Source organism: Macroventuria anomochaeta (genome assembly GCF_010093625.1).
Source record: "Macroventuria anomochaeta strain CBS 525.71 unplaced genomic scaffold BU25scaffold_2, whole genome shotgun sequence".
Taxonomy (NCBI): Eukaryota; Fungi; Ascomycota; class Dothideomycetes; order Pleosporales; family Didymellaceae; genus Macroventuria; species Macroventuria anomochaeta.
This window is the reverse complement of record NW_022985363.1, coordinates 1,485,296-1,511,479: the sequence shown is the minus strand read 5'-3', so window position 1 is coordinate 1,511,479 and position 26,184 is coordinate 1,485,296. Positions and strand designations below refer to the sequence as shown.

Here is a 26,184-nt window from a genome sequence, read left to right as displayed (position 1 = left end):
CTCGGCAGGGCAATATTCGCGGCTTCAAGCCTCGTATGACCCCCTCTAAGCGCGCAAACAGACTCAGTTCCTTCAGCTGTAGACGACGCTATGCCGAGCATCGGAAGTATGCGTGCGCGCTGAGCTACTGCTGAGAAAGACAAACCCACAACTAGGTTTGACTAGGCGATCATTCACGTAGAGTAATGATGAGAGAGGTCCAGAAGCAGCCAAGTCGAATGCAGAGTCAATGTGTTGTTGGCACACTCGCACATGCAGGAGGGCGAGGTTTCTTGATTCTTGGGCATCTCGTGCCTTGCAACGTGCATGCTGCCCGGTGAGGCGAGTCTATGTTTCATCAATTTTGGTTGGCAGGATTGGCAGGATTGGCCGGGTGTCAGCATCTTGCAGGTTACAGCCCAGTTTGGGATGCACAGCAAAACAAAAGCGACCCAAACATGGAAAGATCAACGATTGGGGTTCTGGATCTGGAGACGCTGGAGAAATCAGTGAGATCGGCGCACGTTGTCGGTCAGCTCGGTGATGCGTCGTCATCAAGGGGGGGCACACGCCGCGGTGGATGATCGGTAGGGAAGACTTTTCGTGGCGCTGCTTCGGATCGCAGGCGGAAGCGCAGCAAGATCTGCGCGCATCTGGCAGACAGGAAAAGCTGGGCAGGGCTGTGAAAAAGAGGTGCACGTGATACCCCGCAGATTCGACGCGTCCACAGGGCTTAGCTCGACGCCAGACGCGACTTCCGTCTCGGTGGTTTGGCAGCACACGACACCGCGACTGCCCCATGTGGCAACACTGACATGGACGCGACAGATGGGCATTATGGTGAGTCTGTCAACATAGTATACATGAGCATGCACTTACAACACCATGTAGGGACTGGCCAGTTGCCCCTTGCGGGCGCCATCCTGTGCTGCACCGCCTTGCCGCATGAGCAGCGTGTAGGTGGACCTTACATTTACCATGCAGAGGAAACTGATATGTCCTGACAGGCGCAGCTCTCGGCCATCGGCGCGCAGATGGGTGCGACCATCAAGCTCGACCTCACATCAGACGTAACGCACCTTGTCGCCGGCAACACGGACAGTGCCAAATACCGCTATGTTGCCAAGCTTCGAGAAGACGTCAAGGTCTTGTCACCATCGTGGCTGGAGGCGCTGCGTGATGTCTGGATGGAGGGCGAGGATGACATGGACGTGGCAGGCTTAGAGAAGCAGTACCGTCTGCCTACCTTCTATGGACTCAAAATCTGCCTCACTGGCTTCGACAATCGTACGGCATCCCTGCGAATGGAAGCCATGTGACTATAGGCTGACAAGGCACAGCAGAACAGCGGAAGCACATCCAAGAGACGGTCGATCAGAACGGGGCTGAGTATCATGGCGATCTCACCAAGAACGTTACCCACCTCATCGCAGCCGCGCCAACCGGCAAGAAGTACGAACATGCGCTCAACTGGCGGATGAAGATTGTCTCACTGGAGTGGTTTGAGCACAGCCTTGAACGGGGCATGGTCTTGGAAGAGACCCTTTACAACCCCACACTGCCGACGGAAGAGCGCGGGAAGGATGCATGGATTCGCATTGAGAACCCTTCGCTAGCACTCGGCAAGCGGACGCGGGATGCTGAACAACCTCAGCCATTGAATCCCAATCGAAGGAAGCTGCGTCGTGCTGCAAGCACCAAGCTAGGGATACAAGGCGACGCTCTGTGGGCTGAGATTACCACACCGAGTTTCGATCAGGGCAAGGATGAGGACGATGAGTGGAAAGAGGACAATCTGTCCAAGCAGACCACACCACAGGAAGATTTACCTGCAACACATCGAAACGACGAAGTTGCTCATCCAATCGAGCCCGAGGAGACTACCGCACCCACACCCGCTGCAGCAGCTCCACTACGTTTACCAGAATTAGATCAAGGCGAAGGCATCTTCCAAGGCCGCATCGTCGCCACACATGGCTTCGACCAAGACAAGGCACGTTACAATATTGAAGTTGCTTCGCCAAGCTAATGTCTCCACAGACCTATATCCTACAAGACCATCTAGAGAAGAACGGCGCCCGTGTTCTAAGCAGCAATGACTTGGATAAAATCTCTCCAGAAGAACTCAGACGTGGATATCTCGTGATACCGCATGATGTTGAGGCCGATGTTACGTCTGGATCGCTTCCGGAACGCGCCGGATCCATAACGAACCTTGTTACTAACTGGTGGGTTGAGCGTTGTTTGTATGGAAAGCGTCTAGTCGACCCCACAGACGACGTCTTGAGTCGACCTTTCGATAAGCTTAGCATCAACGGTAAGCTCTTAGTCCCTGTGCAAATCTCAAGTTCGGTAATGCTGACGTCTGCAAGGGTTCTCTGCGTTAACTGTGAACTCCACGGGATTTTCTGGAATTGAGCTCCTGCATGTGACGAAAGCTGTCACGCTTATGGGTACGGGAATAAGTTCCTTTGCTTGATTGTTGGTTGATGCTGAATTGACAAATTTGACAGGTGCGAACTATGACGAACAATTGCACGCCAAAACCTCGGTCATCGTCTGTAATAGCCAAAAACCATCCCCACAAAAACTCAAGTTCGCCACAGATAGACGCATTCCAGCTGTGCACGCAGAATGGCTTTGGGAGTGTCTCCGCACTGGCGCATTGCAGCCGTTCAGTAATCATCTGCTCAACACGCTCGCACCGCGTCAGCCTCAGAAGACAAGACCGGAGCCTCAGCTCTCTGAGAAGCCTGCAGTTGCCCCCTCGAAAGAGGAAGCCTTTAAGCCTCAAGTGAAACAAAAGAGAGCGGACGCACCAAAAATGGTGACAAAGCCACAACACTCTCGCGCTCGAGGACCACTGAAACCTCGAGCTCTTGATCTTGCTTCAGCGGATGCAACATCTGTCTCTACGACTGACCCGCTTACCCTACCAGCAGATAGCACTCGTGACTCTCGAGCCTTTGACAATGATGATGCTTTCGGAGGTGTTGATGGCAATGCATCTATGTCATTACAAGACATCGAGGCGAACTCACCACGACGTCTGTCGACATGTTCGACAGGTTCAGCCACCAATGGCAAATTACAGACTAGGCAGAGAAGCTCATCCGCTGAGTCCTTAATCCGAGCTTTGCCTGCACCACGTATCTCGGAACCGGTTCGAGAACCAACCCCTGACTCTGTAATACCGGCGCCTTCTGAGCCATTAGTATCAGTGCCAGTACCAGAGCCACAACCTCCAGCAAAGGAACCTGAAGAAGAGAAAGACTACTCTGATCTCTTGACCAAACTACGGGCAAGCCGCAAAGATGTGCCTACTCCCGAAGACCAAGCTGACGAGAAGCGTCGTCGACGTCGCCAATTAGGCCGTGCAACATCTACACGCTCGATAGGCTCTACAGGAGGCGCCAGCTCAGGCAACCTGGGTCTGGATGGTGGAGACGAAGACGATGAGACGATTGTAATGAATGAATACCAACCAAGTCAAGAGCTAGGCTGGGACAGTCCTGGCGCGGCCAAGGCAAGAGAAGCGATGATCAAGAAGCTGGGTGGCACTTTGAAGGAAAAGAGCGTGCCCGTGAAAGCCATCGGTGGTGCGATGGATGGTCCGAGTGAAAGTGGAATGACCAGTAGAGCGGGGAGGAAAAGAAGACCTGGCTTCTGAGGATGGCGTGGCAATGCATGAGTAGGTGTACGAGGTGTATGTATGCACGACTTGGATTTCAAGCATAATGAGCATAGCGCGGAGTACTCTACATTTCCCCGCATACAAACGGCGTTGGGGTATACCACATGATTCCCAAAAACAATCAAATCGTCTCTTCTCAACCCAATTCTCTTCCAATTATTTCCATCAAAGCCCATAAGTGACCCTCAACCTCCGATCCAAATGCTCCTTCGCCGTCAGCACCTCTTCATCGTCTTCCTTCAATCCCAATCTCTTCCGTTGACTCCTCAACTCCTCCCTCCCCATCTTCCCATCCGCCTGCGCCAACACCCTACTCTCCACTCTCTCCAACTTTGCATCATCAAGCGGATGGCAGAAATAAGCCATACTATACCTCTCCCCGCCCCCACTAAATGTCACACGGTGCACAGTACTCTTCAGCATCCCGCCGGTCCAGAAGCTCAGCAAATCGCCTATGTTCACGAGAATAGGCGGGTGTGAGAGCGTTGAGGGAGAGGGGTTGACGGGCACAGGGACCCAGGTTTGGTTTTTGGGGGAGAAGAGTTCCAGACCAGGTTGGCCGGGGACCCGGAAGAGGAGGGTGAGGGAGCCGTAGTCGGAGTGTGCGCCTGCGCGGATGCTCCTGTCGTCCTCCTTGGTAGCAGTGGAGGCGGAAGGGTAGTACAGCATCCTGAAGATCGTGCCTGAGGGGCCGAGGGTTTGGTCGTGCCGCGAGGCGAAGTAAGACGGATCTGGGGTCTCGAGTGCGGTGCCGAGAAGCGAGAGGATCGAGGTGCAGAGCGCGTGGCATGAGTTTTGGAAGCGCAGGATTAGAGATGAGGAGGTTGAGAGAGGAGAGGGGAGGGGTTGGAGGTGCGGCTGTGGAGGACCGATATTGAAAGCTTCTTTAGGGTCGCCTTGCTGTGATGAGGTTAGTTTGTTGTTTGCTTGTGGCCTGTGGATTTGGAGTTACCTTCTGTCCTTCTGGGTCAAGAGATTCGCCGGCCATCTTGACCCAGCCGCGGTTGGTGCCGCCAGCTTTGTCTGAGTGGATTGCGTATGCAGCTTTTTGCTCGTCTGATGAACTGAAGAACTTTTCGGACTATCTCTCGTTAGTATAGATTTGGATTCATCGAGTTCTCGAACTGACAAGCTTGAACATGTCATTTATGTCTTTTGGTGGGATGGTCACACCATCGTTCTGGATGAAGAGAAAACCATGTGTGGAAGCAGCTTCCAGAACTTGCCGAGCTACTTCATCACTGGGTTTAGAGATGTCGATAACTGGTATCGCAGTGTTTTCGACCTCTGAGTGGGCCATGTTGGATGTTGGAGGAAGAGTCCTAATGCAAGCTGTTTGCCTTGGAGGGGCTCAAGCAACTGTAACGTTGCTGCCGACGGAAGCAATCAGTTCGCTCGCCCTGGCCTTTCCGCTTTATCTCAAGAGCGGTCCTAAGCTTCAATGCAGTCAGACTTCGTGATTTTGAAGTTCACATTTGTCTTATCGCGCCTTCAGTCACGGATGTCCCTGAGACTAAAGACGGACTAGGGACGAAAGCAGACAAGTGTCTCGACAGGGTTCATGGCAAGCGGGCGGGAGCTCTCGTGCTGGGACCTCCAAAATCACCTTGACCATCAACACCCCGCAATTGTCACCGTGCGAATCAACTCTGAGTGCCTCTGCGTCCGGACTCCTATACAACCCGACCGAACTTCACGGTCTCCAGTCACACGAGACAACGTTCGTCGCTGCCGCCAATTGTAGTCCCGACCCCAGATAAACAACGCACGCGCCGACCACGATGATTCGCGACTTCGAAGCATGGAACGCCAACATCGGCGAGCTCAGCGAGCTGCAGGAGCTCAGTGGCTGCCGCGTGGCTATCGAGGCTGCTCACTACCTACAGCACCGCATCCTGAGCCATCCCCGCGCAAGAGAACCACTCGTACCTGCCCTCGGCGGTCTGCCACTTGGCATGAAGCAGTACATCGAAGAAGACCTGACGACATTCGAGAGCCTACAAATCGAACCATGGTTCGTATTCAGTGGTTTGGACATCACAAAACCGGACGACCCGTTCCAGCAGAAGCAGCGTGAGGCTGGAGTGAACACAATGGCCTGGAGCTTGTACGATAGCAACAAGGCTGAGGCGTCTGTCGCCAAGTTCGGAGAGTCAACATACGTTACGCCCGAGGACCTGTTCCGTTTCCTGCAGTCGATTTTGATCGAGCGCAAAGTTCACTTCCAGATCGCGCCTTACAGCGCCTGGGCTCAGGTACAATCACTCGAGGTTTGACAGAACAGGCTACTGACACTACGCAGCTGGCATACCTCGAGAAGGAAACCCTCGTACACGCAATATCAGGCGCATCCGAAGTCCTCTTGTTCGAGTGCGATAAGGTCGTAACGTCGTGGAACCTCGAAGACAAGACCTTCAGTTGGACGAAGCGAGCGAAGTGCATCGCCGATCTGGAGAGGTTCGCCGGCAGCGGGAGAGTCACCGAGGAAGTCTTCGTTGATGCGCTATTACTCGCCGGGACCCCGTTCCTACCGACCTTGCCCAACTTGAGCTCGCCCAACAGAACTGAGCTTCTCAAGCCACATGGCGCAATCAAGATGATCATGAGTAATGGCAGAACTGGATACTCGGTTGTGATCAACAACAAGGACGACCCGCGATTTGGAAACTATGTCGACAGGTACTGCAAGGCACGATTGGCAGTGAGGAACCACCCTATCCTCACCACACAGGGCAAGGTCGAGCCCTTGAATGCAAGCCAGATGTCGTCCGACGCAAACCAATTCTTGGGGCAGCGACTATCGGACGAGCTTCACTATCTGCAAACCCACGGCATCATCGCCTCGCGCCTTCTGCAGTGGCGCACATCCTGCGAGATATACGAACAGCCACCAATAGATGGAGGCATGTCGGCGGAGTACCAGAAGCTTGTCACCTCCAAGCTTACACCATTACGGACGACAGCAATCAACTTGCTGTCGTCACCTCTCCATCACTGGTATAGGGTAAAGGGGCTGGAGCTGACATGTTGGTTCCCGGACGCTGCAACCGGGAAGCCACAGAAGAAAGAGATCTCTATGAAAGACTTGCCCGAATATCAATCTATCGCTGAAACATGGAATGTAAAAGAGGCTGCGTTCAAGGATGTTGTATCAAGTAACGAGGGCAGTGGGCCGCTCGGGTCTGCCATCCTGGCCCTGACGAGTGACGAGTTCGTCGCCAAAACTGTCGCAAAGAAGGACACCAACAACGTAAGTCGCGTCTTGAGTATGTACGAGTTCACACTGACATGGAGCAGCTTCTTTCAACACCAGATGAGATCCTGTACAACTCAATATGGCGGTTCCTGTCTGTGCGTGAGTACGTCGATGCCAAGCACAACTTGACTACTTGGGGCTACGTGCTGGCACAGACAATCGCTTCGTTGGATGGCAACGCAGAGCTTGAAGAAAGTGCTGTGCTCGCCGTAGAACTGCTACGTCTCGAAGATTTAAACGGCGACATCACCATGTTTCCGTACAAGGGGGCACCTATGCGCGGCAATGGTCAGTACAACAGCGCTCATCTATGTCGACAGCAACTAACAACATTCTAGCCAAGGACCAACATGCCAACATGCTGATCTCGCGCGTCGCTGGACTCGGTACGCTACAGCATAAACCGATTGGCTTCACAGGCCCCCTAAGCCAACATTTACTCGGGTACGGATCGATCGTGAATCTTGTTCGCCAAACACTGCGCGATCTCATCGAAGCTACTGCCACAAATATGTTCCTGACCGGGTGCTGCGAAAGGAAGACCGATCTCTCGAGCTTGATAACGAAGTAAGACGAATCCTCTCGTAGTATCGGTAGTGTGCTAACATATGGACAGACTCCCATTCCTTCTCCCCAATAACTGTGCGCTTGGTATAGGTGTCAAATCATACCTTGACGAACTCACAAACGACTCGGACCCCACTTCTGCTGAGTCGAAAGCACGAGTCATCGAGACCGTATCCACTCGTTACTTCCCACAGTCGATAGACTTTGATCACGATCTCCATACAGCATTCGCTCTCTGGGATGCCGTATATGCTGGCGTCAAGGCTTCAGGGAGCAACATATCTCAACAGAACAAGACACTCTGGACGGATACAAACGACTGGCTGAGAGTTCGTCGTTAGGAACCGACGATTGCAAGATTTTGGCAGAACGATATTTGTCTGATGACATTGCGCCATGCAGGCGCTTCGGCGCCCGCCTTTCCATATCCCTATAGGCGCTTCACCAGCGACCGAGCAGATTTCATCGGTCAGTTCCATGATGCGACAAACAGGCTGGTTCTTCCGGGCGTAGAATAGGTTGCGAGGCATGCAAAGGCGAAATATCCTCTGATGTTGCATTGACGAGCTTTGGAAGGCCAGTGCGGATTTTGGAGGCTAAGTTGGTTGTCAGAAGGGACTGACAATTCAGGGTGCTGAGAGCAACATGGTGCGCCTGGACTGATGGAAGAGATAACATATGTTGCTACAAATGACTATTGCAAATCTGAGGCTCAGCCCAGGTCTGCCTGTCTGCCATTCTTTGCCCCTCGCTCCACTATCCTGCACTCATGAGACTAGGCAACATGTTGCACGTGTAGCCTTTTAGGCTTCACACTCACGTGCATTCACGTGCACCGTTCTGCCTCATTTCCATAGCAAGTATAAAGCCCTCGCCCGTCGCCCTTCTTCTGGTTCTCCAAAACTTACCGGATCAGGGTCCGCGAGCACCAGAAGTCGCGCGACCGGCATAGATCAGCTGCATAGTACAATGCGGGACTGGTTTTGTCTGAGGGCCCCTCGTGGGCCTTCACTGGCGCAATTTTTGCTTGCTTCACATCTTTTTATATGACAAAGAGATGATGAGCCCAGGTGCCAGAATGTCGAGATTTACTTCAAAGCAAGTGTAGTCGAAGATTCCGGTATGCTCGAGTAGCGACTGAAGTGGACGAAGGTTGTCATTCGTTCCCGCCTTGCGCGCTAAAAGTAGTTAGACAATCTTGACCCCAGATTACTCAACACCTCCGCTGCACAACCTTCTTTCTGCCACTTTTCTTGTACCTACTTTGCCGAAGTCACTACTCAGATGGATGCAGAACCAGTGCTCTCCACAGCATGGAGCAAGTCGTACAAGGAAGACGCACACCGTTTCAGCTTCCTGGACCTTCCTCGTGAGCTACGCGATCTTATTTACAGCTACACATTTCACGTCGCTGGCGCAATATTCGTTTACACTAAGGACCCTTACCAGCCTGAGCGTAAACTCAGATCCAAAATTGTCCGCCACAAGAATGCCGGTGTGGTAGAGCCTCAAAGTGTGTACAAGTGGATCTCTACAGGATTATTGCAGACTTGCCGACAGCTGCACGCTGAAGCTGCCCCTGTTCTCTACGGTGACAACACCTTCCGCATATGGTTTCTCAACAAGACGAACCTAGCACTCGCTTACTGCCAGCTCGTGCGCCACGTAACGTTCACGACTGAGGCAACTCATCGTATCTTCGGCCCCAGGGATCTCGATGCAGTTAGTCATGGATGGAAACACCGCTTCTGGCCAAGCATCTTGGACAGCGGAGGAAAGATGCTTGCGCAGTTTCCGAACGTCGAAAGTCTCACCGTCCCAATGATACCAGGGGTCGAATCATCAGCGTGGCGACCTGCGTTCTTCGCTGTGGGCGGCAAGACTGCTGAGCGGCGTATCGAACTTGCGGCGGAATGGATGCTGGAGAGGTCTCCACTCACGGACGAACGACTGCGCGACTGCCTGCATTTGGAGCTTGTGCCTCCTCCAGGCATCATCTCAAGGGAAGAGTATGCCGGCTCGCGATTTGCACCGGATGAGGAGGAGTGGGACTATACTGAGTTCGAAAACGCGTTCGAGTTGATGAAGGCTCTTGACTGAGCTGTCGCCTTCGAATGAGAACTGTTTTCATACCATGTCAGTCCAAATGTTCTAGGTCTTGTATGAGCAGAAGGGCATTGGCGCAAGCAATTCAAGTCCACAGCCTTGTACGCCTCTGCTAGCGATGCTCTCGTACGCAAACCTCGCTACCGAACATACCATCACACATCTTTTCAAGGCATCTGAAGCACTCCTACTAAAAAAAATCAAGATCCTGAGTCTTGTATAGAAAACGCACTACATGGCAAGCCTAGCCTGTCTCGTTTTGGTACGCGACAAGCGACCTTGTCATCTCCGCAACGCGACCCAAGATCCCTCATGCTATCTCCCACATGGCTTACAGAGACACAAGAGACCTAATGTTCAAATAGCTTGGAAGAAACTTCCGGACACACTCAAGCTCAATGACAAAGAGGCTCCGTTACGGCCGCTTCCAGATCCGCTTGTGCACCTACTCAACAAGAGTATAAGCCATAAGCATCTTCACCTTCTATTCGCCAAGATACGCGCACAACTCCCTGCTGCCGCGTCAATGGCATGGAAGGAGTTGACGACTCCGGTTGGCTTTTACCATAATCGGAAAGCAGCGGCATTCCTCGACATCGATTACGACCCTGCAGTGGAAAACATGCCTGCAAATGTTGTTACAGGAGTAATTCAGGCCTACAACATAGGGGCGGGCGAGCACGTCCTTCAAACTGTAAGAGATTGCGAACGCCCGGGACCAAAGCGCAAGATTCCAGTACCGCAGAGTCAAGCGCCTGCACGACAGCAACTACAGCAACCACAGCAGCGCCCGTCACCATAATAGGGTTTGGCACCGCAGCAAATTCCCACACCACAGGCACCACAGACACCACAGGCACAATTACAGCCACCGCGAACCGGGCTACTTCCCCCGCAGACTCAAGCATTGGCACCACAAATCGCACTTCAGGCCCGTGCTTATGGACTGGATTCCCATAATGCAAATGCACAATACCAGGCAGGGCCTGCAGCATCACCGCCGGTCTCATCGTTACTGCAGGGTCATAAGTCGGCATATCAAGCTAGTCTGGCAACAGCGATGGCAGATCCACCCGCACCACAAGCGAATGCGCCAGCGACGAAGGCGAAAGCCCCAGCAAAGCGAAAAGCAGACGAGGCCAACAGCTCTCGCTTTCTTACCTGTACTAAGCGCAACAAGTCTTTCAGCTCTGAGAAGAAAGGGCCTATGAGCTGCACTGACCATACCGGTAAGGCTCTCAAGTTTTCATTGCCAATTTTTTTGTTCGTCCAGCTGATCGAAGGCAGAGGAGCCATACCACGATGACGCTTGAAAGGGCTGGAAAACATACAACCCTGTTGAAGGGCTTCAAGGTACACCTATAAATCGCGAGAAGTATCCTAAGGCTCTCGTTTCCAGTACTGTAGTAGGATGGGCAATAGTGCGGGGTGCTGTCACAGGAAGTATAGGACTGATGGGAAGGCGAAGACGGTGAAGGGCTAGACTGGGTGGACGTACGACATTCGGTAAGCTGGTCTGGCATTAAAGGCGTGTGCCATGCCTTAATCGACAACTGTGAGTATCTGAACCTCGTCTCTTTCATGCACAGGAGGCTTAGCCACGGTGTTCGTGTATCAAGCATCTCACAACGGCACCCAGTACTCTCCCCTATCAGAGTCCCCCATAGTCATGTACTAGCTCCTCTTCTTCACGTGTCCACCAGCCATGCAAGGCCCATTCTGACGCTCGCCACAGCACGAATAGATAAACCCATCGGGATGGTCTCTTATCAACTGTTCCTTCTCATTACGCCAATCCTTGTCGTACCACGGGGTGACCTCACACGACTCAATTAAGCCCCTCCAACCCTCCCAGTTCTCGTCAATTTTCATCTCTCCAGCAGTCTTGGTCAATAACTTCAAGTGTTGGCGAAGATTGCAATACCAACCTGGATGGTACTTGCAGCTGTCATTGTGATTGAGCGTGAAGTCGTAGTCATTGCCGCAATTCATGCAGATTTCGTACGTCTGTTGGAGAAGAAGCGTCTCGCAGCATTCCAAGGCGAACAGCATATCTGCCTATGCGACGCTTCAATGATCGTGATCGAGCGCCTGTCAAGTGTTAGTTTTATCCCATCTTCCAGCACACAGGTGATCGCAATCTAGCTCAGATTTCGGTGCACGGGATCGAACAGTATCTTATGATGGTCTCATTATATTTGCTGACGCTACTATGGCGCTCCCTACTTGCGACAAGCTCATAGTGGCTGACGTTGTGCTGCATTTAACCGGTCTGCCATCAGCACGCCCTTAGATCGTCGCTCAATCTGCGAACACTATCGCCCTCATCTGGCACCGGCAAGACGGGAAGTCTCGTAGCTCAGTAGTCATGAGAAACTATACCCTGATTGCAGCACTGACCGGAGGTGGCAGCATCAGCATGCTACTTAAGGAAGCCACTGACCCAGAGCAGCAGTTCAACAGATTACAAGCTTCTCAAATCAGCTCACCATGCTCTTCTCGACCGTCTATGCCGCAGCTGCGCTCTTTGTGGCTCAGGCTGCCGCCCATGGCGCGGTGACGAGCTATGTCATCGACGGTGTCACTTATCCAGGGTAAGCATCCCGTCGTCTAGTGTCCATCCCATCAGTAGCTAATAATCTCTTCAGCTACACTGGCTTCTCTCCAGCTACGTCGCCAAAGACCATCCAGCGCCAATGGCCTGATTACAACCCCACTTTGACCGTAACCGACAAGAAGGTCATGTGCAATGGTGGCACTTCCGCAGACCTGTCAGCCAAGGTCGCTGCTGGTGGAAAGATCAGAGCTATCTGGGCCCAGTGGACCCACGAGCAAGGCCCAGTCATGGTCTGGCTGTACAAGTGTGCTGGCGACTTCGCGAACTGCGATGGTAGTGGAAAGCAGTGGTTCAAGGTCAGTCATCCTCCATGCACACTCCTCTATACAGGGCTGACGTACTCGTAGATTGATCAGGAGGGTATGACCGCACCACCTCTCAGCGGAACATCTTGGGGCACAGCCAAAGTCCTCAAGCAACTGTACTGGGAGTCCACCGTCCCCAAGTCGCTCGCACCAGGTAACTACCTTGTCCGTCACGAGCTTCTCGCTTTGCACCAGGCCTTGAACCCTCAGTTCTACGCCGAGTGCGCTCAAATCCAAGTCACCGGCTCAGGCACTGCGCAGCCCAGTGGTGACTACCTCGCCAATATCCCCGGATATGCCGCCCAGAGTGATCCTGGCATTACAGTCAACACTTATGCAGATAAGAGCACGACTTACACGCCGCCTGGGCCCAAGGTCTGGTCGGGCTAGATATGTTTATCTAACTTGTGTTGGGTTGGGCACAATGAAGCCGAGTCGCAACCACTCCACTTCTGAAGATCTGTATTTTTGAAAGACACACAAACTTGAGTGAGTTGGGACGCGTTCATTGGCTGCCTTGGTAAACATAAGGTGCGAAACGGTACCGAAGGCAAGCTTAGCTAGTCTTGTAACAGACTGTGAAATGGTATTCGTCGCAGTACACCTTGTTCCCTAGTCACTTCCTCTTTTTTGCGCTCCGGAACGCCTTCTCTTTCCCGATGGATTTCTCGGTTCCTTCCCAGCGGATCTACCCAACCCTCTCCTTCCTCTTCGTCGTACTCCGCACAATACGTTCGCGGTTTCCACGGTTCGTAAAACCCACAGTTTGCGGTCTCTTAGCTCTGCTAGCTCCTGAATCTTAAGTACCACACTGATATTATTGTCGACTTGTTCATCCTTCACTTCATCTTTACATTCACAGGAATAGCCAAATGGACAGATCCCAAGCTACTTTACCACCGGCACAGTGGTCAACACCTGCCTCCGAAGACTCGAACTTCCCACCACCGCGCCAACCAACAGAAACTCAGCTTCCAATATTTGGCTCCGCAACAACCACCGGTACTCCTTCTTCCGAAGGTAGCTTGCCGCCTCCACGATTTCCAGCATCTGCCCCAACATCTGCCTTCGAAACCCCGAATGACCCACCCATGAGTGAAGCCCGTCGCAACTATATTATAGACCGGGTCATTACGCAGCTTAGGCAGCCAGCACCTGCCGACCGAGCCTTCACGCAGCTTGGGCAACCAACACAAAGGCAGCCGTCAGTTTTTGAGAGCACCATAAGTTACCTTTCAACGCCGGCTTCCGATAAATGGCCCATGATGAGGTCTTACAATAACGGCATTTTGAATTATGCGGGTAAACTATACAACGTACTCGAAAGAGTCGGGATGCGTCAATGTGCTGAGCTGGCGTATATCTGCGGTACGATGTGATTGTCTGGAGCATTGGCATTTGGAACTGAGCTGATAGCAGTACAGAGAACTTTGCACTGCTCTGCCAAAATGGATACATCCAAGGCATGAACGCCGGAGGTTTCAACCAATTGCAAGTCCGGGTTGAGCATTAGAATGGCCAACCACCGCACCCATTGTGGGACGGCAACTCGTACTCAGTGGTCTTTCATATTGGCGAACATGCTCTGATAAAGCTGGCTTGGGCTAGGTTCGAGGATCTGCCCGAAGCCCTGGCAGCCCGACTGAAGTTGATGAAAAATTACGCGCCGCACAGGTTCCAGCGACGAGATTCAGCCCAGAACCAGTCGCTCCAAGGGTAGGAAGAGTTGAGACGCCTGGCTCTGACTGGACAACTTTAGGTACTGTGTTAGACTCCGTAAGTTCACTCAAGGAGATAAAAAGAGTGAAGAGAACAATGAAAGAGCAACTTAACACTGGAGGTTTGGGTGGGGGAAGGGCGTCACCCATCAAGGCGCTTCCTCGCTGTCCCTTCAAGGAGATACAGATCGCCTGCGCGATTCGAAAAGATCTGGTCGTCCGTGCTGGGGAATACATCCAACAATGTGGTTTTTGCTTTACACGAAGCTCCCGACGGCAGCGGAGTTCCCGAGCAGGGCTGACAGGGTTTCATTGAGATGATTCGCCGAACGTTGCGTCCAGATATGCACCTTTTCGTGCAATATAATACAAGCAATCATCGTCACAACATGATCATACATCTTTCCCCTCTCGCAACTCCCACTATCTCCTGCCCAACTTCCAGCGCGCAATCCTCGTCTGGATATCATCCCACGTGAAATCCCTCCTCTTCAGCCCTTCCTGCTCACCCTCCTGCAGCACAACAGTAGGCGCTCCAGATCCACCACCCACATTCTTGACCTCACCACCGAACACTTGTCGCGCAACACGACGCATGTCCTCAACAGTGACAGCCTCGATCTTCGCACACATCTCCTTAACCCCAACCTTGCGGCCGTGGACCTGCACCTGTCTGCCCAGATCCTCCAGCTCCACCATACGGCTCTCGAGATTCATAAGCAGACTCGACCTTAGCTGGTTCTTCGCGCGCTGCACCTCGCCCTCCTTCAGCGCCGCATAGCCCGTCTCATCACCAAGGCTCTTCAGCTCGCGGCACATGACTTCGAGCATCTGCGCTACATGGCTCGGCGCACAGGATGCAGAGATGCCGAAGAGCCCGCTGTCGGTGTAGCTGTGGTTGAACGCCACGCACGACTCGACCCAGAAGTGCTGGTTCAGAACATTCGTGTAGAGGCGCGAGTACATGCCCTTGCCCGGCCCGCCGGCGCTGAATGAGCCGCCGCCGCCGAGGAGAGTCTGCATGGTTGCGAGGGCGTAGATGTCTGGCGACGAGATGGGGAGGGCTTCGAAGGCGAGGTGGATGTGTGACAGGCGGCGGAGCATGGGGTTTAGCGGTGGTGGGATCGGCGGGAGAGTGAGGAAGCCGCCGGTGTAGTGGGATGGTGTTGTTGTGTCGATGGGAGGGAAGTTGAGGTCGAAGGATGTGGTGAGGGAGGCGGAGTCTGTGGCGGATGTGGAGAAGTTCTTGAGGAAGGGGATCTTGGAGAGGAGCTTTGATTGTTGTGGTGGTGCGCCGATGGGTGTGGGGTGGTCGGCTGTGAAGATCTGTTGTTCGGGGTTTTGGCTGGGTATCGAGCTGTGGTCGCCGACGCCGATGAGGGACGGTCCCTGGCCCGTGGCCATGTCACCGAAGTATTGCTCTGTCAGCTTGACAGCCTGGTTGTGGTCTACGCCGGCGAATGCCACCACTATCCTGTCCGGCTTGTAGAACTCTTTGCGGTATGCTTCGACTACGTCGCGGTTGATGTGGGGTAGACGCTCCTTGGGGCAGAGCAGGGGGTTGCCCAGGGTGTTGTCCTTGTAGGCGGCCATGTGCACCAGCTCCGGCAGGATGAGCTCCGGCTTGCTCCAGATTTCGCCAATCTCGTAGTCGGCCGTCTCGAGCTGCTGCTGCACCTCGTCCTCAGTGATGAGCGGGTCGCGTATTGTCTCGGCCAGCACGCCAACTGTACTCTCGACTGCTGAGTTGAACGTCGCCGACTGGTACATGAGCGACTCTCGCGACGAGGCGCACTGTATGTTTCCGCCCAACGACTCCATCTTCTCTGCCATTTGGTCTCCGCTGGTGTTGCGCGTCGACTTGAACGCAAGCCGGTCGATGATGTGGCTTACGCCTCGCAGCGCATCGTTCTCGTATCTTGATCCAGCGTCGACATAGACGCCGATACCGGAGAAGTGGCCTGGCAGGGCCTCGGTCGCAACGCGGATGCCATTGGGGAGGGTGGTGATCTGGTCCAGCTCGACGGGGTCCTTCTCCTCTGCGACTGCTGTTGCCAGCCCTCGTCTACGGGCGCAGGTTGCTGAACGCGCGAGCTGTGACGAGGCCGGAGATAACCCGCGCGTAATCCGTCGTACTGTCCGGGGCCGTAACATGTCGACTGTGGTGATGAGTCGCCGGCGCGGAACGATGCGCGTCCCAAAAATTCGAGGCGATGCAGTGTCACGTGCGCGATTATCAGATGCATGGATCCAGGCGGTCGGAAAGGCGGCTCCACCAAAAGGCACGCTTCCTCAGCCGTGCATCACGTTGAATCAGCCTTGCTCAGCGGCGAGGAGAACTGCTGTAGGCGGCGCTACACGGCCGCAGACCGGGCAGCAGAGGGCGAGTGTTGCGCCATACTGCGCGATACAGCAGCTGGGGCATTGCCATGATCATGCCTGCAGTCTGGCTCAGGTCTCCGCAGTAGACGTCACCTCATCCCAGCTGGGTTCAGATGAGAAGACGAGGATAGAAAAACGAGATTGGCTATGCGCACGGCAGCGCCCAGCATCTTCCTGTCTTTTGAACACACAAAATTGTCTGCTAGTGCGCTCGCCGTGCTCAGATTCCTCTGTTGACGTCCTGCGCTGCAACTGCCTCACGTTCTGGACCTGAGTCGAAGTGCTCGAACTGCATGCGCCGCCGACTCCTCATCTGTTTGCTTGGCCACACCAGACCTCGCCCTCGCCCTCGTGCCCAGTCGATGCGCCGGTCTTTCACACTCGTGCACCTGTAAACGGCGTGAGGGTGCTGTCCATCAAACGCTGTCACTTGCACCGTCAGGCATTCACTTGGAACCCAGCCGCTCCACGAGGCCTCCTGTTTCTGAACCCGACCTCTGCGGCGTTGCCATGTTCACTGCGCCAGCACCAGCCGCCCCCACCGTTTCTGCGACAGCCATATCGCCCGTCTCACCCTCGCCGCGCTCGACGGGCCTGCAGCGAGGCATCTCGTTCCTGCGCAACTACACCCACGGCCTGCACCTGCACTCTGCCGACGCCGCGGAAGGCCCACGTGAGGACGCCCGCACTCCCAGAACTCGCCCACGCGCCGCAACCCACACCCCGCCTGTCTCGCCCTTCGCTGCGACCGCGGCGTCTCAGAGCGCCGCTGCTCGTCCCTCTCCTCCGTCCAGACGACAGACAGCGCCCCTCAGCCCCGCTGGGCCCCGGCAGAATTCGCCCTCCACCGACTCCCCGCCCGCGTCGCCAGCCCTCAACATGACTAGGACGCGTGCAGAGACAGCGGCGCCCCAGCTTACCGTGCGCAACAGCGCCGGACCTACGCCGGCGTCGATACCCCGTCCGTCCGACCACGACAGCGCCAGCGACAACGCTGCAGAGGGCTCGACGCCGCAGAAGCACCTGCCCTCCATTCGCTTCATCCCTCACCAGGACCCCCGAGCCGGTCGCCCGTCGCTCCAGTTCCCTACCATTACCCGCACGCTGCCAGACGAGTCGGCTGTGGTGCGAGTAGGGCGCTACTCAGAGCGCGACAACGTCCCCGAGATTCCAGCAAACACGCCCTCAGCCGCCGCGATTGGATTCAAGAGCAAAGTGGTAAGCCGGAAACACTGCGAGCTGTGGTGTAAGGATGGCAACTGGTACATCAAGGATGTCAAGAGCTCCTCAGGAACCTTTCTCAACCACATCAGGCTGAGCCAGCCGAACGTCGAGTCCAAGCCTTTCAGGATAAAGGATGGTGACATCATCCAGCTTGGAATCGACTTCCGCGGTGGTGAAGAGATGATCTTCAGATGTGTCAAGATCCGTGTTGAGTGCAATCGCGGTTGGCAGCAGGGGCTCAACACGTTCAAGTGAGCATGGTTTGCCTCGTTTCCTATGCAGTGCTAATTTCTTCGAAGCAAACAAACACACCAGCGACTGCGCAACCTCACCAAGGCTAAGAAAGAGGGTGACAGCGCATCCACACATACGTCTGAGTGCGCCATCTGTTTGATGTCCATAGCGGTAGGTGTTCGTGTGCTGCTCAGCGTTGCTGCTTACTTATTCATGTTTACAGCCTTGCCAATCTCTGTTTGTCGCACCTTGTTCGCACGTCTGGCACTACAAGTGCATAAGGCCCATCCTGAATGGACCCACATGGCCCAACTTCCTCTGCCCTAATTGTAGAGCGGTAGCTGATCTGGAGGCCGATGTTGAGGATCCCGGCGAGTTCGAAGACTGGGAAGAGGAGGCGCAAGCGAATGGCGACGCAGCTCCAAACCCGGAACATCCACCTGAAGACCGTCACGTCACACCCCGGGCTTCAGCAGTCCCTTTGAACGGGTCAGCGACAGCAGAAGCTGGCCACACCGATCTCTCTGATTTACAACAAGCGATCACAAACTTCAGCATCAACGAATCGATTACGAATCCGCAAACGCCATTTCGCCCCATAGAACCTATGACAGCATCCGTCACCCAGCCTGTATCTATTGATCGCGGCGCAGATGGATTTGATGGCCTGTCACCGCTGCATCTGGCCGCTCACGACGGACTAGCACCCGACCGCGCACACGATGGACCGATGACCCCACGCAACGACGCCGGTCCGTTCGTTCTGGATGGTAGTGCTGGACGAGCCGGGGGAAGTCGACTGAGGGACGAATCGCCCGGTTCTGGGGAAACAGACGCGCCTTCCATACCTCCCGTACGATTCGACTAGGGGTTGAGTCCGCTATCGAGCCCAAATGCGACTTGTGTACATGGCCAGCGCTTGAATGCACGCCCATTCGACTGCCACCTTTGTAGGCGGCCATCAATATATTAACAGCGCGGGGGAGTGAGCATCTGCATATTTATCGTGAAGAGGCGTAGCGACGGAAGTAATGTATTCCGTCTGTATGTATTTGGAGGACCCAGCGTTCACTTGGGGTCCGGGCGTTGGTGGATCAACATGTTGTTTACTATTCTTATTATGGGCGCGGCCAAGTCGTGCGAGCGAAGAGCGGGCATGGGTAGAGTCAGGTATGTTTGACGACGACAACAATTTCAATGAAACCCGACATTTCTATCTATTGCCTTCATTCTGATACCAAAAAACCTGCAGCATGTTGGGTATACTTTGTCATCAAAACACTGCAAACCCGTCGCAAAATCGCCAGACATCCTCACATCCCCAGCACTCCCGACATAGCACTCTCGGCCAACACTCGTACACCGCTCTATCCTATCCATCCACCCAGCACCCACACTCACCCCAGCACCCCACTCCATCAACCCCTAAAACATCCCTCCATACCCCCTCCCCTCCCCCTTATTCACCCACTCCTCCAGCAAAACACCCACCTCCGCCCTCGCGTCCTCGACAATGCCATCCATCTTGATATCGTTCCGGTCATACCCAAACGGGTCCTCGAGCTGCACGCCTATGCCCTCGATACCATACAGCGTGAAGGCGACGATCGCTACTATAGGGATCGAGTACCATCCGTAAGAGGAGACCATGGTGAAGGGTAGGATGGAGATGTAGAGGAGGAGGACTTGGGCGGAGTGGATTAGGTGCGCGATGGGGAGGGGGGTGGTTCGTATCTGGGAATTGAGATTAGTATGGGGGAGAGTCGGGGAGGGAGTGGGGTGGAGCGGCGCGGGTTGGGTTCGACGAAGAAGGGTGGGAGCGGGGAGCGGGGAGCGGGGAACTTACAGTTTCCATCTTCCCGTACGCATCCACCAAATTGTTAACCTGCACCGTCATCTGGCTACTCAGCGGCGCGTTGATCCAGCCCCGATTATACGCCCTCGTAATATAACTCTCCAACAATACACTCAACTGCAGCGGCAGCCCCAGTCCGCGGTCCTCATACCCCATCAGCCCATCCGGCAACAAGCTCACATAATCGTCCTTCTTCGTCGCCATGCTGCCCTCACTCTCCAGAACACTGTCAAGCGTAGCAGCCGACTGACTGAGCAGCGGCGTGTGCTGTGTAGCTTTGTCCAGTGTAGGTGTCGCGGGTAAACTGAAGGCGCGATCAACATAACTCGGTCTCCTACTCAGTGGCCGTGAAATTGGTCTCGAACTCGCACCTCTTACGCCCGAGAAACTGAACTGCGCAGACGTGTTTAAGAGGCTGGCGGGTGGGATGTTGAACTCAGCACGGAGATTGTGCTTGATCGCGTAGAGTACGGCGATGAGGACGCGGACTGTGCGCTCGGTGTCCTTCCTCTCCTCCGGCGTACTCTTGCCGTGTTGGTCCTGCGAGTTGACGAGGAATATGCGCGCGAGGTTCCGCACGCTGGTTCCAACGGCGGTCACGCAGTTCCGGCCCGTCCAGAATCTATCATAAGACGTCGAGTTCCGGAAGACCAGCATCAAACCCACGACGATGGAGAGCGAGGGGATGATGGTTGCGGGGATGCTGATGTGTATGTGAGGGTAAGTGTCCAGGTAGACAACGAGCGCGGTGAAGAGAGAGTGCAGGACCACGGGAATGTAGATTGCGCTGTGGATGGAGCCTTTTGCGAAGCGCAGGACGAGTGGGAGACGCCGGGGCTTTTGGCGGAAGGAGTGTGCCAGAGGGTAGGTTGGGATCCTTGAAGGTGGAATGGAGGGGTCGGGGGTGGTCGACATGATGGCACTGTAGTGGTGCCCTAAAGCCCTTCTCTTTCTGGTGTTTGCTCAGATAGCGATGCCTTTTGGGGCTTTCAATGAGTGCCAGGCAGTTGTTTGATGTGCTGGAAGTAGTATCCTGTTGTCTACTCAGATGCTACTTATGGCTGTCTAGAACGTGCCCCATTTGGTGAAGTCGACACCATGGGAGACTTTGGAGCAGATGTGGGAGGAACTGGAAAGTTGAGAATAGAGATGAGTGGAAAAACACATGAGTGGGGACATCTGGGGTGTCACTGTGGAGTTTACGGTTGGGATTGGCAAGGATCGGCCTGTTTCAGCCAGGGAAAGCGAAGAGGATCGATTGGACATGTGATAACTAAACACGATCACAAATAATAATCGTAGAACATTACGACATACATAGTCGTTCAAGTTGTTGCTTCAGTCGACTCCGACGTGTGAGATTTACGTTCAGGGTCCATCACATGCGGAAAAGTTGCGCGTTCGGAACCTATTCGGAACCTCGGGTTCGGCGCGTCCAGCGTCAACGTCGAGCTTTCCGTCACCGCTATGAAACTACACGCGGCCCTGGAACTCTGTTGGATGCCGCCCAGCCTTTCACATCCTCCATAGGTCACGATGGGTGACTCGCATCCTGACAGTACGACAATACCCAGCGCCGACAGCGCCCCTGTCGCACCTACAGCACCAAAGACAGCCACACCGCGTCCCCCACCAAGACCCACACTCCTCCAGAAGCTCCGCTACATCCTCACACGAAGATTGAGAAACACCGCACAGTCCGTGGACCGTAGTCTTCTCCGCCTCTCCGCTCTTCTCTCGACACCCAATGGCATCGACGTAGTCTTATGTACGACCGGCTACACGCTCACCCTCGTGTACGCACTGGGCCAACAGGTCCTCGAGAAGCAACTCGCTGCCGTGGCAACAGACTTTGCAGACAAAGCGGCCGATGTGATGCTCCCGGGCGAGACGTTAATCGCTGAACTCCCTGCATCGGCAGGCATAAAACTTCTGGCACAGACGGTCGGGTCGTCGAAAGCGATTGCAGATGTGATAGCGGACTACAGAATCTTCGTGCGTATGTGGGGTATGCTAGGCCTGTATACGTGGGCAAGGGATACATACCTTTCCCCGCTGCCAAAAGAGGCGACTCGGAAAGAGAAGCTGTTGAGAGGGACGACGTGGGCGGCCATTGCATCGTGTGTGCTCTTTCAGGTCCTTGAGAACGGCGCATACGCAGCGTCCAAGGGAATGCTCACAAGTGAGGCATGGACCGGCGATGCGGGAAAGAAGCGCGAGACTTGGTGGTGGGTCTGGAGCTCGAGGTTTTGGGCTGCGTACGTGGGCTGTGAGATACTGAGGCTGCTTATCGAGCGAGCGTACCGTGAGCCGCGTGTTGAAATGGCAGGGGATGGTGAGAAGGAGGATAAGCTGAGGCTAGAGCAAGAGAAGAAAGACTCGTACAACGCGAGGTTCACGTGGTGGAAAGATCTGATCAGCAACATCGCGTATGCACCCATGACGCTGCACTGGTCGATAGAAGAGGGGGTTTTGAGTGAATTACAGGTGGGCATCTTTGGGACGATCGCTGGTGGTGCGTTGCTGGCCGATGCGTGGAGGAAGACTGCGTGAATGTGCAGCAAGACAGACTGAGGATGCTGGTACAGCGGACGGTGTCAGCACCATTACTGCGACGGTACGACCGAACTTCATGTATGAATGATACCGTATAAAAAAAATAGACACAAGTGCTTACGATTCATCATCGACCACCCTCTGTCTACCAACTGTTACTTCACAGAGTGTATTTTTGAACTTGGTGGCTGATTACTGTCAAAAGAAGCTCTCACGGTCACAAGAGCGCGCCCTCTAGTTTGTAGGTTGAGTTCCGGTGCTGTCAACTGCAAGCCTTGCCGCAGAACCACCCTCAGTCATGACCATCCGGATTTCCGTTTTCTCTGATGGACTACAAGAAAAAACCAAACCGAAGAAAAAAAACGCAACACTCAGCGAAGGAATATTCTTGAAGTTGTAATTCAATTCGCCATTTACACTACTTTAAAAGTACGAAGGTAGTCTTCCTCGAGAAGCCTCTCAAGAGGTATGGCAGCTTTACCCTATAGTCAAGCAGAGTCCAGGGCATCGATACATTGACTGTGGGCTGATAGGCGTCGCGAGATCGAGATTGTTGCTGCTGTAACGCGCAGAACCGAGAGCGCCTGCTGCGCGGACAGTCTACCCAACACCTACCCAGGTATGCTAAGAGGCCATCACTGCTTATCACGCTCGACGACAAGGAGGTGATTGAGCCTTTGCAAAGCACAAAGTCATCGAAGAGATTGAACGAATGCTAGAGTCTGCTGTTAGTGAGCAGAGATCATTGTAAGAGTACTGAATTCCTGTTGAACTTACTGTCGCCTTAAGGTCCATGTTACTAACACGGTGTTAGCCTATTATATTGGCACGTTCAACTTCACCGCACACGTGGGCTCATAGAAACCGTTCTCCACGGCTGCAGAAGATCGAAACCGCTACGCACACCCCAGCGACTCCGGATCAACTCATCAAAGTCTCACCGCAGATAATATGAAGTTGTCGGGCACCTCCATCCAATCTTACACTATTCCCACTAGACGCTCCGACCTCCTTCCCAATGCACTTAGCTTCTGGCCCGTCCCTGGTAGATCACCAACGACAAATGACCTATCAGATAGGCACATGTGCCGTAACACGTTAATCCCGACGATAAGGCAGATGAAACTACTACCGTTAGTAGACGCTTGTACTGCGCAACCACCTACGAATAAGCATCTGTACCTTCCCGATCAGCACAAAGCGTAAGCGTGCCGCCAGGACCGGTGCATGGTGATCATAATATCCTTGGTGTGTCCGTATGTCCTGCATACCGCACACATCCAATCACTGACAGCAACGTGAGAAGGTGCGCCAGACTCGAAGTTGTGTAGATGGGCGTTGCAGGATGCGGGCCGTAACGAGGAGGTGCTGATAGGACGAGGTTCCTGGAGAAGAAACTCGTCCCTGCGGCTACTGCTGCTGCGCGGAGCAAGAGAGTACTTCGGGAAGGCTGGCGCTATAGTCAATCAATCTGGTAACTGATCAGCATGGGTCTAGCAATTATGGATCGGAGACGTCCGCGGTGGTCAACAGCATAAGAGACGACGATGTCTCGATGGAAGAAGAGAAGCCAGTCCAGCCAGCTCAGTCTTTCGCTCCACCTCCATCACTAGTCTACCATCGCTGCCTTCCGCTACAGCACCACCTCCACAACCGGCACCATGAAGTTCCTTTCCATCCTCGCCTTGATCGCACCCGTCGCCTTCGCACTTCCCACCTCTGTCATCACTGAGGCACCTGTCGAAGATGCTGCTCTCGAGGCCCGCCAGTCTTGCTACGTCAAGTGCGGTTCGACCTGCTACACCAGCGCACAAGTCTCCTCCGCCCGCAGCGCGGCCTACAACTATGTCAAGCAGGGCAGCACGGCTGGTAGCTCGACCTACCCCCACAAGTACAACAACTACGAGGGCTTCGATTTCTTGGTCAGCGGCACTTACTATGAGTTTCCTCTCAAGACGAGCGGTGTTTACACTGGAGGTAAGCCCACATTGTTGGATCCCACTGACAGTGTTTGTGTACTGATGTCAACAGGCTCCCCTGGTGCTGACCGTGTTGTGATTAACGGCAGCGGTGCGCGTGCTGGTGAGATTACGCACACTGGTGCAAGCGGCAACAACTTCGTTGCTTGCTCGGGATGGTAGATGCTGGAACGCTGGTAGCTGGGCTTGAGGACTTGGTGCACTTGAGCTTTGGCGAGGCGAAAGCACTGATGAGTTTATGACTGTTGAGATATACCTTTGAAGCGTTGTTAGCAAGCCGCAAGCCTATTGAGGGTTGGAACTTGATTAGTAAATCTCTGTGCTCTCAAAATTGTGTTCGCTTCTGATAGCTGGGTAAGGTAGCCGCAAGACATGGCCCGTATGTAGAACTTACACCCCATTAAATGCCTTCTCACAGCATTGCTTTGACCCATTCCTCAACTACCTGCTTACTCCCCGTCCCGGAATCCCCCTTGTACCCCAAACCTCTCTCAATGATCATCTCTATATGCAGCGCACCCTTGGTAACAATAACATCCACATGTCCTCCCCTCCTTCTGAAGCCCTGACTAAACTTCTTCGCAAACGCCTCAATCCCATCAATCAAGATCTCATTCTCGCCGCCCCATATCAACACTTCCTCTACGACGTCAGCAACAGGCTCCCACCACTCTGGGGTTGCAAGCACGGGCTCGGAGTAAGGGTCACCGGCAAAGGGAGATGTGGAGTTGAGGAAAGCAGCAGCCCAGCGTGAAAGTGTGCGGGAGTCGAACATGTCCCTTTCTGCGTTTCTCACGTGTGCCGGAGTATGGTTCTGCGTCAAGCTACACCAAGGCGAGATAAGCATCGCTGCATGAATCCTGCCATTCAACTTCAACTCCGCGATCTCGGGGTGTGGGTGTGCCAGATGTGAGAGCAGACCGAGCGTGAGATTACCGCCTGCTGAGTCTCCGCCTACTATGATGTCTGCGGGATTCCGGCCCTCGGTCTCGGTTAGATATCGCAATAGCTCGACGGCTTGACGCAGTTGCGTTGGGTATGCGGACTCAGGCGCCAGATCGTATGCCAGTATTAACACGCTCACTTCTTGTCCCAGATTCTGACACAGATCGTCCAGCCAGAGAAGGTGCCCTGATGTGCAAGGTAGCACGTAGCCTCCTCCATGAAAATATATCAGCACCTTCTGAGCATCCTTACTGCCGAGCCAGTGTGCTTGTGTGCCGCTGGGTAGGGTGATGGAATCTGGCGTGATTTTGTGACTGATGCAGTATTGATGGTAGACGGGAGTGCATGTGGTGCTGGTTACGTAACGGTCTTGGGCGAGGTTGAGGTTGCCGAGCTGTGTGCGGAAGGCGGCGAGGGCGACGTCTTTGAAGTAGGTGTTTGCGCCGTTGGGGCCTTTAAAGGGGGAGACGAAGGCGCGGCCTGTGGCGGCAACGACTAGATATTGTTAGGTGAGACTGGAGACTGATGGATGGTGAACTTACTAGCTTTCAGCACTGCTGAAGCAATGCCGAGTTTGCTGACATCTTGGTGAACGAACTTGGAAGGGGCTCCATTTGGAGGCTCATTTGGAGGTTGGTCTGCCATGATCATGTGTAGTTACGTGATGGTGAAGTTTGAAAGAACTCGATGAAGCTCAAGATGAGCTGTAACACCCTGCCGATACATGCTGACTTGTTTGATGCATGTCAGCGGAGCGGGGTCCCCAC

General features: G+C 54.1%; 13 protein-coding genes across 13 annotated transcripts; 9 read left to right on the top strand and 4 right to left on the bottom strand.

The window, feature by feature from the left end:
• Positions 1–794: 794 nt before the first annotated feature.
• BU25DRAFT_487420 (uncharacterized protein) lies at positions 795–3,810 on the top strand (the record flags this gene model as incomplete). Its single annotated transcript, XM_033711279.1, has 7 exons — positions 795–819; positions 871–935; positions 987–1,266; positions 1,320–1,990; positions 2,020–2,296; positions 2,352–2,432; positions 2,493–3,810. The coding sequence occupies 7 exons, from the start codon at positions 795–797 to the stop codon at positions 3,647–3,649; spliced, it is 2,556 nt and encodes an 851-aa protein (XP_033567268.1). The 3' UTR covers positions 3,650–3,810.
• BU25DRAFT_406333 (Clavaminate synthase-like protein) lies at positions 3,694–5,146 on the bottom strand. The gene is made up of 3 exons (XM_033705250.1): positions 4,803–5,146; positions 4,626–4,754; positions 3,694–4,573 (listed from the first exon to the last, which is right to left on the bottom strand). The coding sequence occupies exons 1-3, from the start codon at positions 4,971–4,973 to the stop codon at positions 3,839–3,841; spliced, it is 1,035 nt and encodes a 344-aa protein (XP_033567267.1). The 5' UTR covers positions 4,974–5,146; the 3' UTR covers positions 3,694–3,838.
• Positions 5,147–5,251: 105 nt separating this feature from the next.
• BU25DRAFT_88347 (uncharacterized protein) lies at positions 5,252–6,109 on the top strand. Its single transcript, XM_033712209.1, has one exon. It carries the CDS (start codon positions 5,455–5,457, stop codon positions 5,947–5,949), a length of 495 nt encoding a protein of 164 aa, XP_033567266.1. The 5' UTR covers positions 5,252–5,454; the 3' UTR covers positions 5,950–6,109.
• A 2,671-nt stretch (positions 6,110–8,780) lies between these two features.
• On the top strand, positions 8,781–9,596 carry BU25DRAFT_329375 (uncharacterized protein; the record flags this gene model as incomplete). The annotated part of the gene is made up of 1 exon (XM_033702312.1): positions 8,781–9,596. The coding sequence occupies one exon, from the start codon at positions 8,781–8,783 to the stop codon at positions 9,594–9,596; it is 816 nt and encodes a 271-aa protein (XP_033567265.1).
• A 120-nt stretch (positions 9,597–9,716) lies between these two features.
• On the top strand, positions 9,717–10,622 carry BU25DRAFT_88503 (uncharacterized protein). Its single transcript, XM_033712210.1, has one exon. It carries the CDS (start codon positions 9,838–9,840, stop codon positions 10,402–10,404), a length of 567 nt encoding a protein of 188 aa, XP_033567264.1. The 5' UTR covers positions 9,717–9,837; the 3' UTR covers positions 10,405–10,622.
• A 1,163-nt stretch (positions 10,623–11,785) lies between these two features.
• Positions 11,786–13,362, top strand: BU25DRAFT_358089 (lytic polysaccharide monooxygenase). Its single transcript, XM_033703594.1, has 3 exons — positions 11,786–12,196; positions 12,251–12,515; positions 12,567–13,362. Exons 1-3 carry the CDS (start codon positions 12,093–12,095, stop codon positions 12,912–12,914), a joined length of 717 nt encoding a protein of 238 aa, XP_033567263.1. The 5' UTR covers positions 11,786–12,092; the 3' UTR covers positions 12,915–13,362.
• Positions 13,156–14,083, top strand: BU25DRAFT_88550 (uncharacterized protein). The gene is made up of 2 exons (XM_033712211.1): positions 13,156–13,892; positions 13,949–14,083. The coding sequence occupies exons 1-2, from the start codon at positions 13,397–13,399 to the stop codon at positions 14,035–14,037; spliced, it is 585 nt and encodes a 194-aa protein (XP_033567262.1). The 5' UTR covers positions 13,156–13,396; the 3' UTR covers positions 14,038–14,083.
• Positions 14,084–14,258: 175 nt separating this feature from the next.
• Positions 14,259–16,435, bottom strand: BU25DRAFT_406327 (uncharacterized protein). The gene has a single exon (XM_033705249.1). The coding sequence runs from the start codon at positions 16,394–16,396 to the stop codon at positions 14,666–14,668; it is 1,731 nt and encodes a 576-aa protein (XP_033567261.1). The 5' UTR covers positions 16,397–16,435; the 3' UTR covers positions 14,259–14,665.
• An 894-nt stretch (positions 16,436–17,329) lies between these two features.
• Positions 17,330–19,289, top strand: BU25DRAFT_436679 (uncharacterized protein). Its single transcript, XM_033708963.1, has 3 exons — positions 17,330–18,099; positions 18,148–18,253; positions 18,306–19,289. The coding sequence occupies exons 1-3, from the start codon at positions 17,504–17,506 to the stop codon at positions 18,948–18,950; spliced, it is 1,347 nt and encodes a 448-aa protein (XP_033567260.1). The 5' UTR covers positions 17,330–17,503; the 3' UTR covers positions 18,951–19,289.
• A 218-nt stretch (positions 19,290–19,507) lies between these two features.
• Positions 19,508–21,184, bottom strand: BU25DRAFT_383094 (UPF0187-domain-containing protein; the record flags this gene model as incomplete). The annotated part of the gene is made up of 2 exons (XM_033704266.1): positions 19,929–21,184; positions 19,508–19,816 (listed from the first exon to the last, which is right to left on the bottom strand). The coding sequence occupies exons 1-2, from the start codon at positions 20,850–20,852 to the stop codon at positions 19,508–19,510; spliced, it is 1,233 nt and encodes a 410-aa protein (XP_033567259.1). The 5' UTR covers positions 20,853–21,184.
• A 215-nt stretch (positions 21,185–21,399) lies between these two features.
• BU25DRAFT_406325 (uncharacterized protein) lies at positions 21,400–22,597 on the top strand. Its single transcript, XM_033705248.1, has one exon. The coding sequence runs from the start codon at positions 21,474–21,476 to the stop codon at positions 22,488–22,490; it is 1,017 nt and encodes a 338-aa protein (XP_033567258.1). The 5' UTR covers positions 21,400–21,473; the 3' UTR covers positions 22,491–22,597.
• A 1,540-nt stretch (positions 22,598–24,137) lies between these two features.
• Positions 24,138–24,634, top strand: BU25DRAFT_471278 (ribonuclease-domain-containing protein; the record flags this gene model as incomplete). The annotated part of the gene is made up of 2 exons (XM_033710814.1): positions 24,138–24,470; positions 24,525–24,634. The coding sequence occupies exons 1-2, from the start codon at positions 24,155–24,157 to the stop codon at positions 24,632–24,634; spliced, it is 426 nt and encodes a 141-aa protein (XP_033567257.1). The 5' UTR covers positions 24,138–24,154.
• Positions 24,635–24,813: 179 nt separating this feature from the next.
• On the bottom strand, positions 24,814–26,101 carry BU25DRAFT_406324 (alpha/beta-hydrolase). The gene is made up of 2 exons (XM_033705247.1): positions 25,960–26,101; positions 24,814–25,912 (listed from the first exon to the last, which is right to left on the bottom strand). The coding sequence occupies exons 1-2, from the start codon at positions 26,060–26,062 to the stop codon at positions 24,885–24,887; spliced, it is 1,131 nt and encodes a 376-aa protein (XP_033567256.1). The 5' UTR covers positions 26,063–26,101; the 3' UTR covers positions 24,814–24,884.
• Positions 26,102–26,184: the final 83 nt, after the last annotated feature.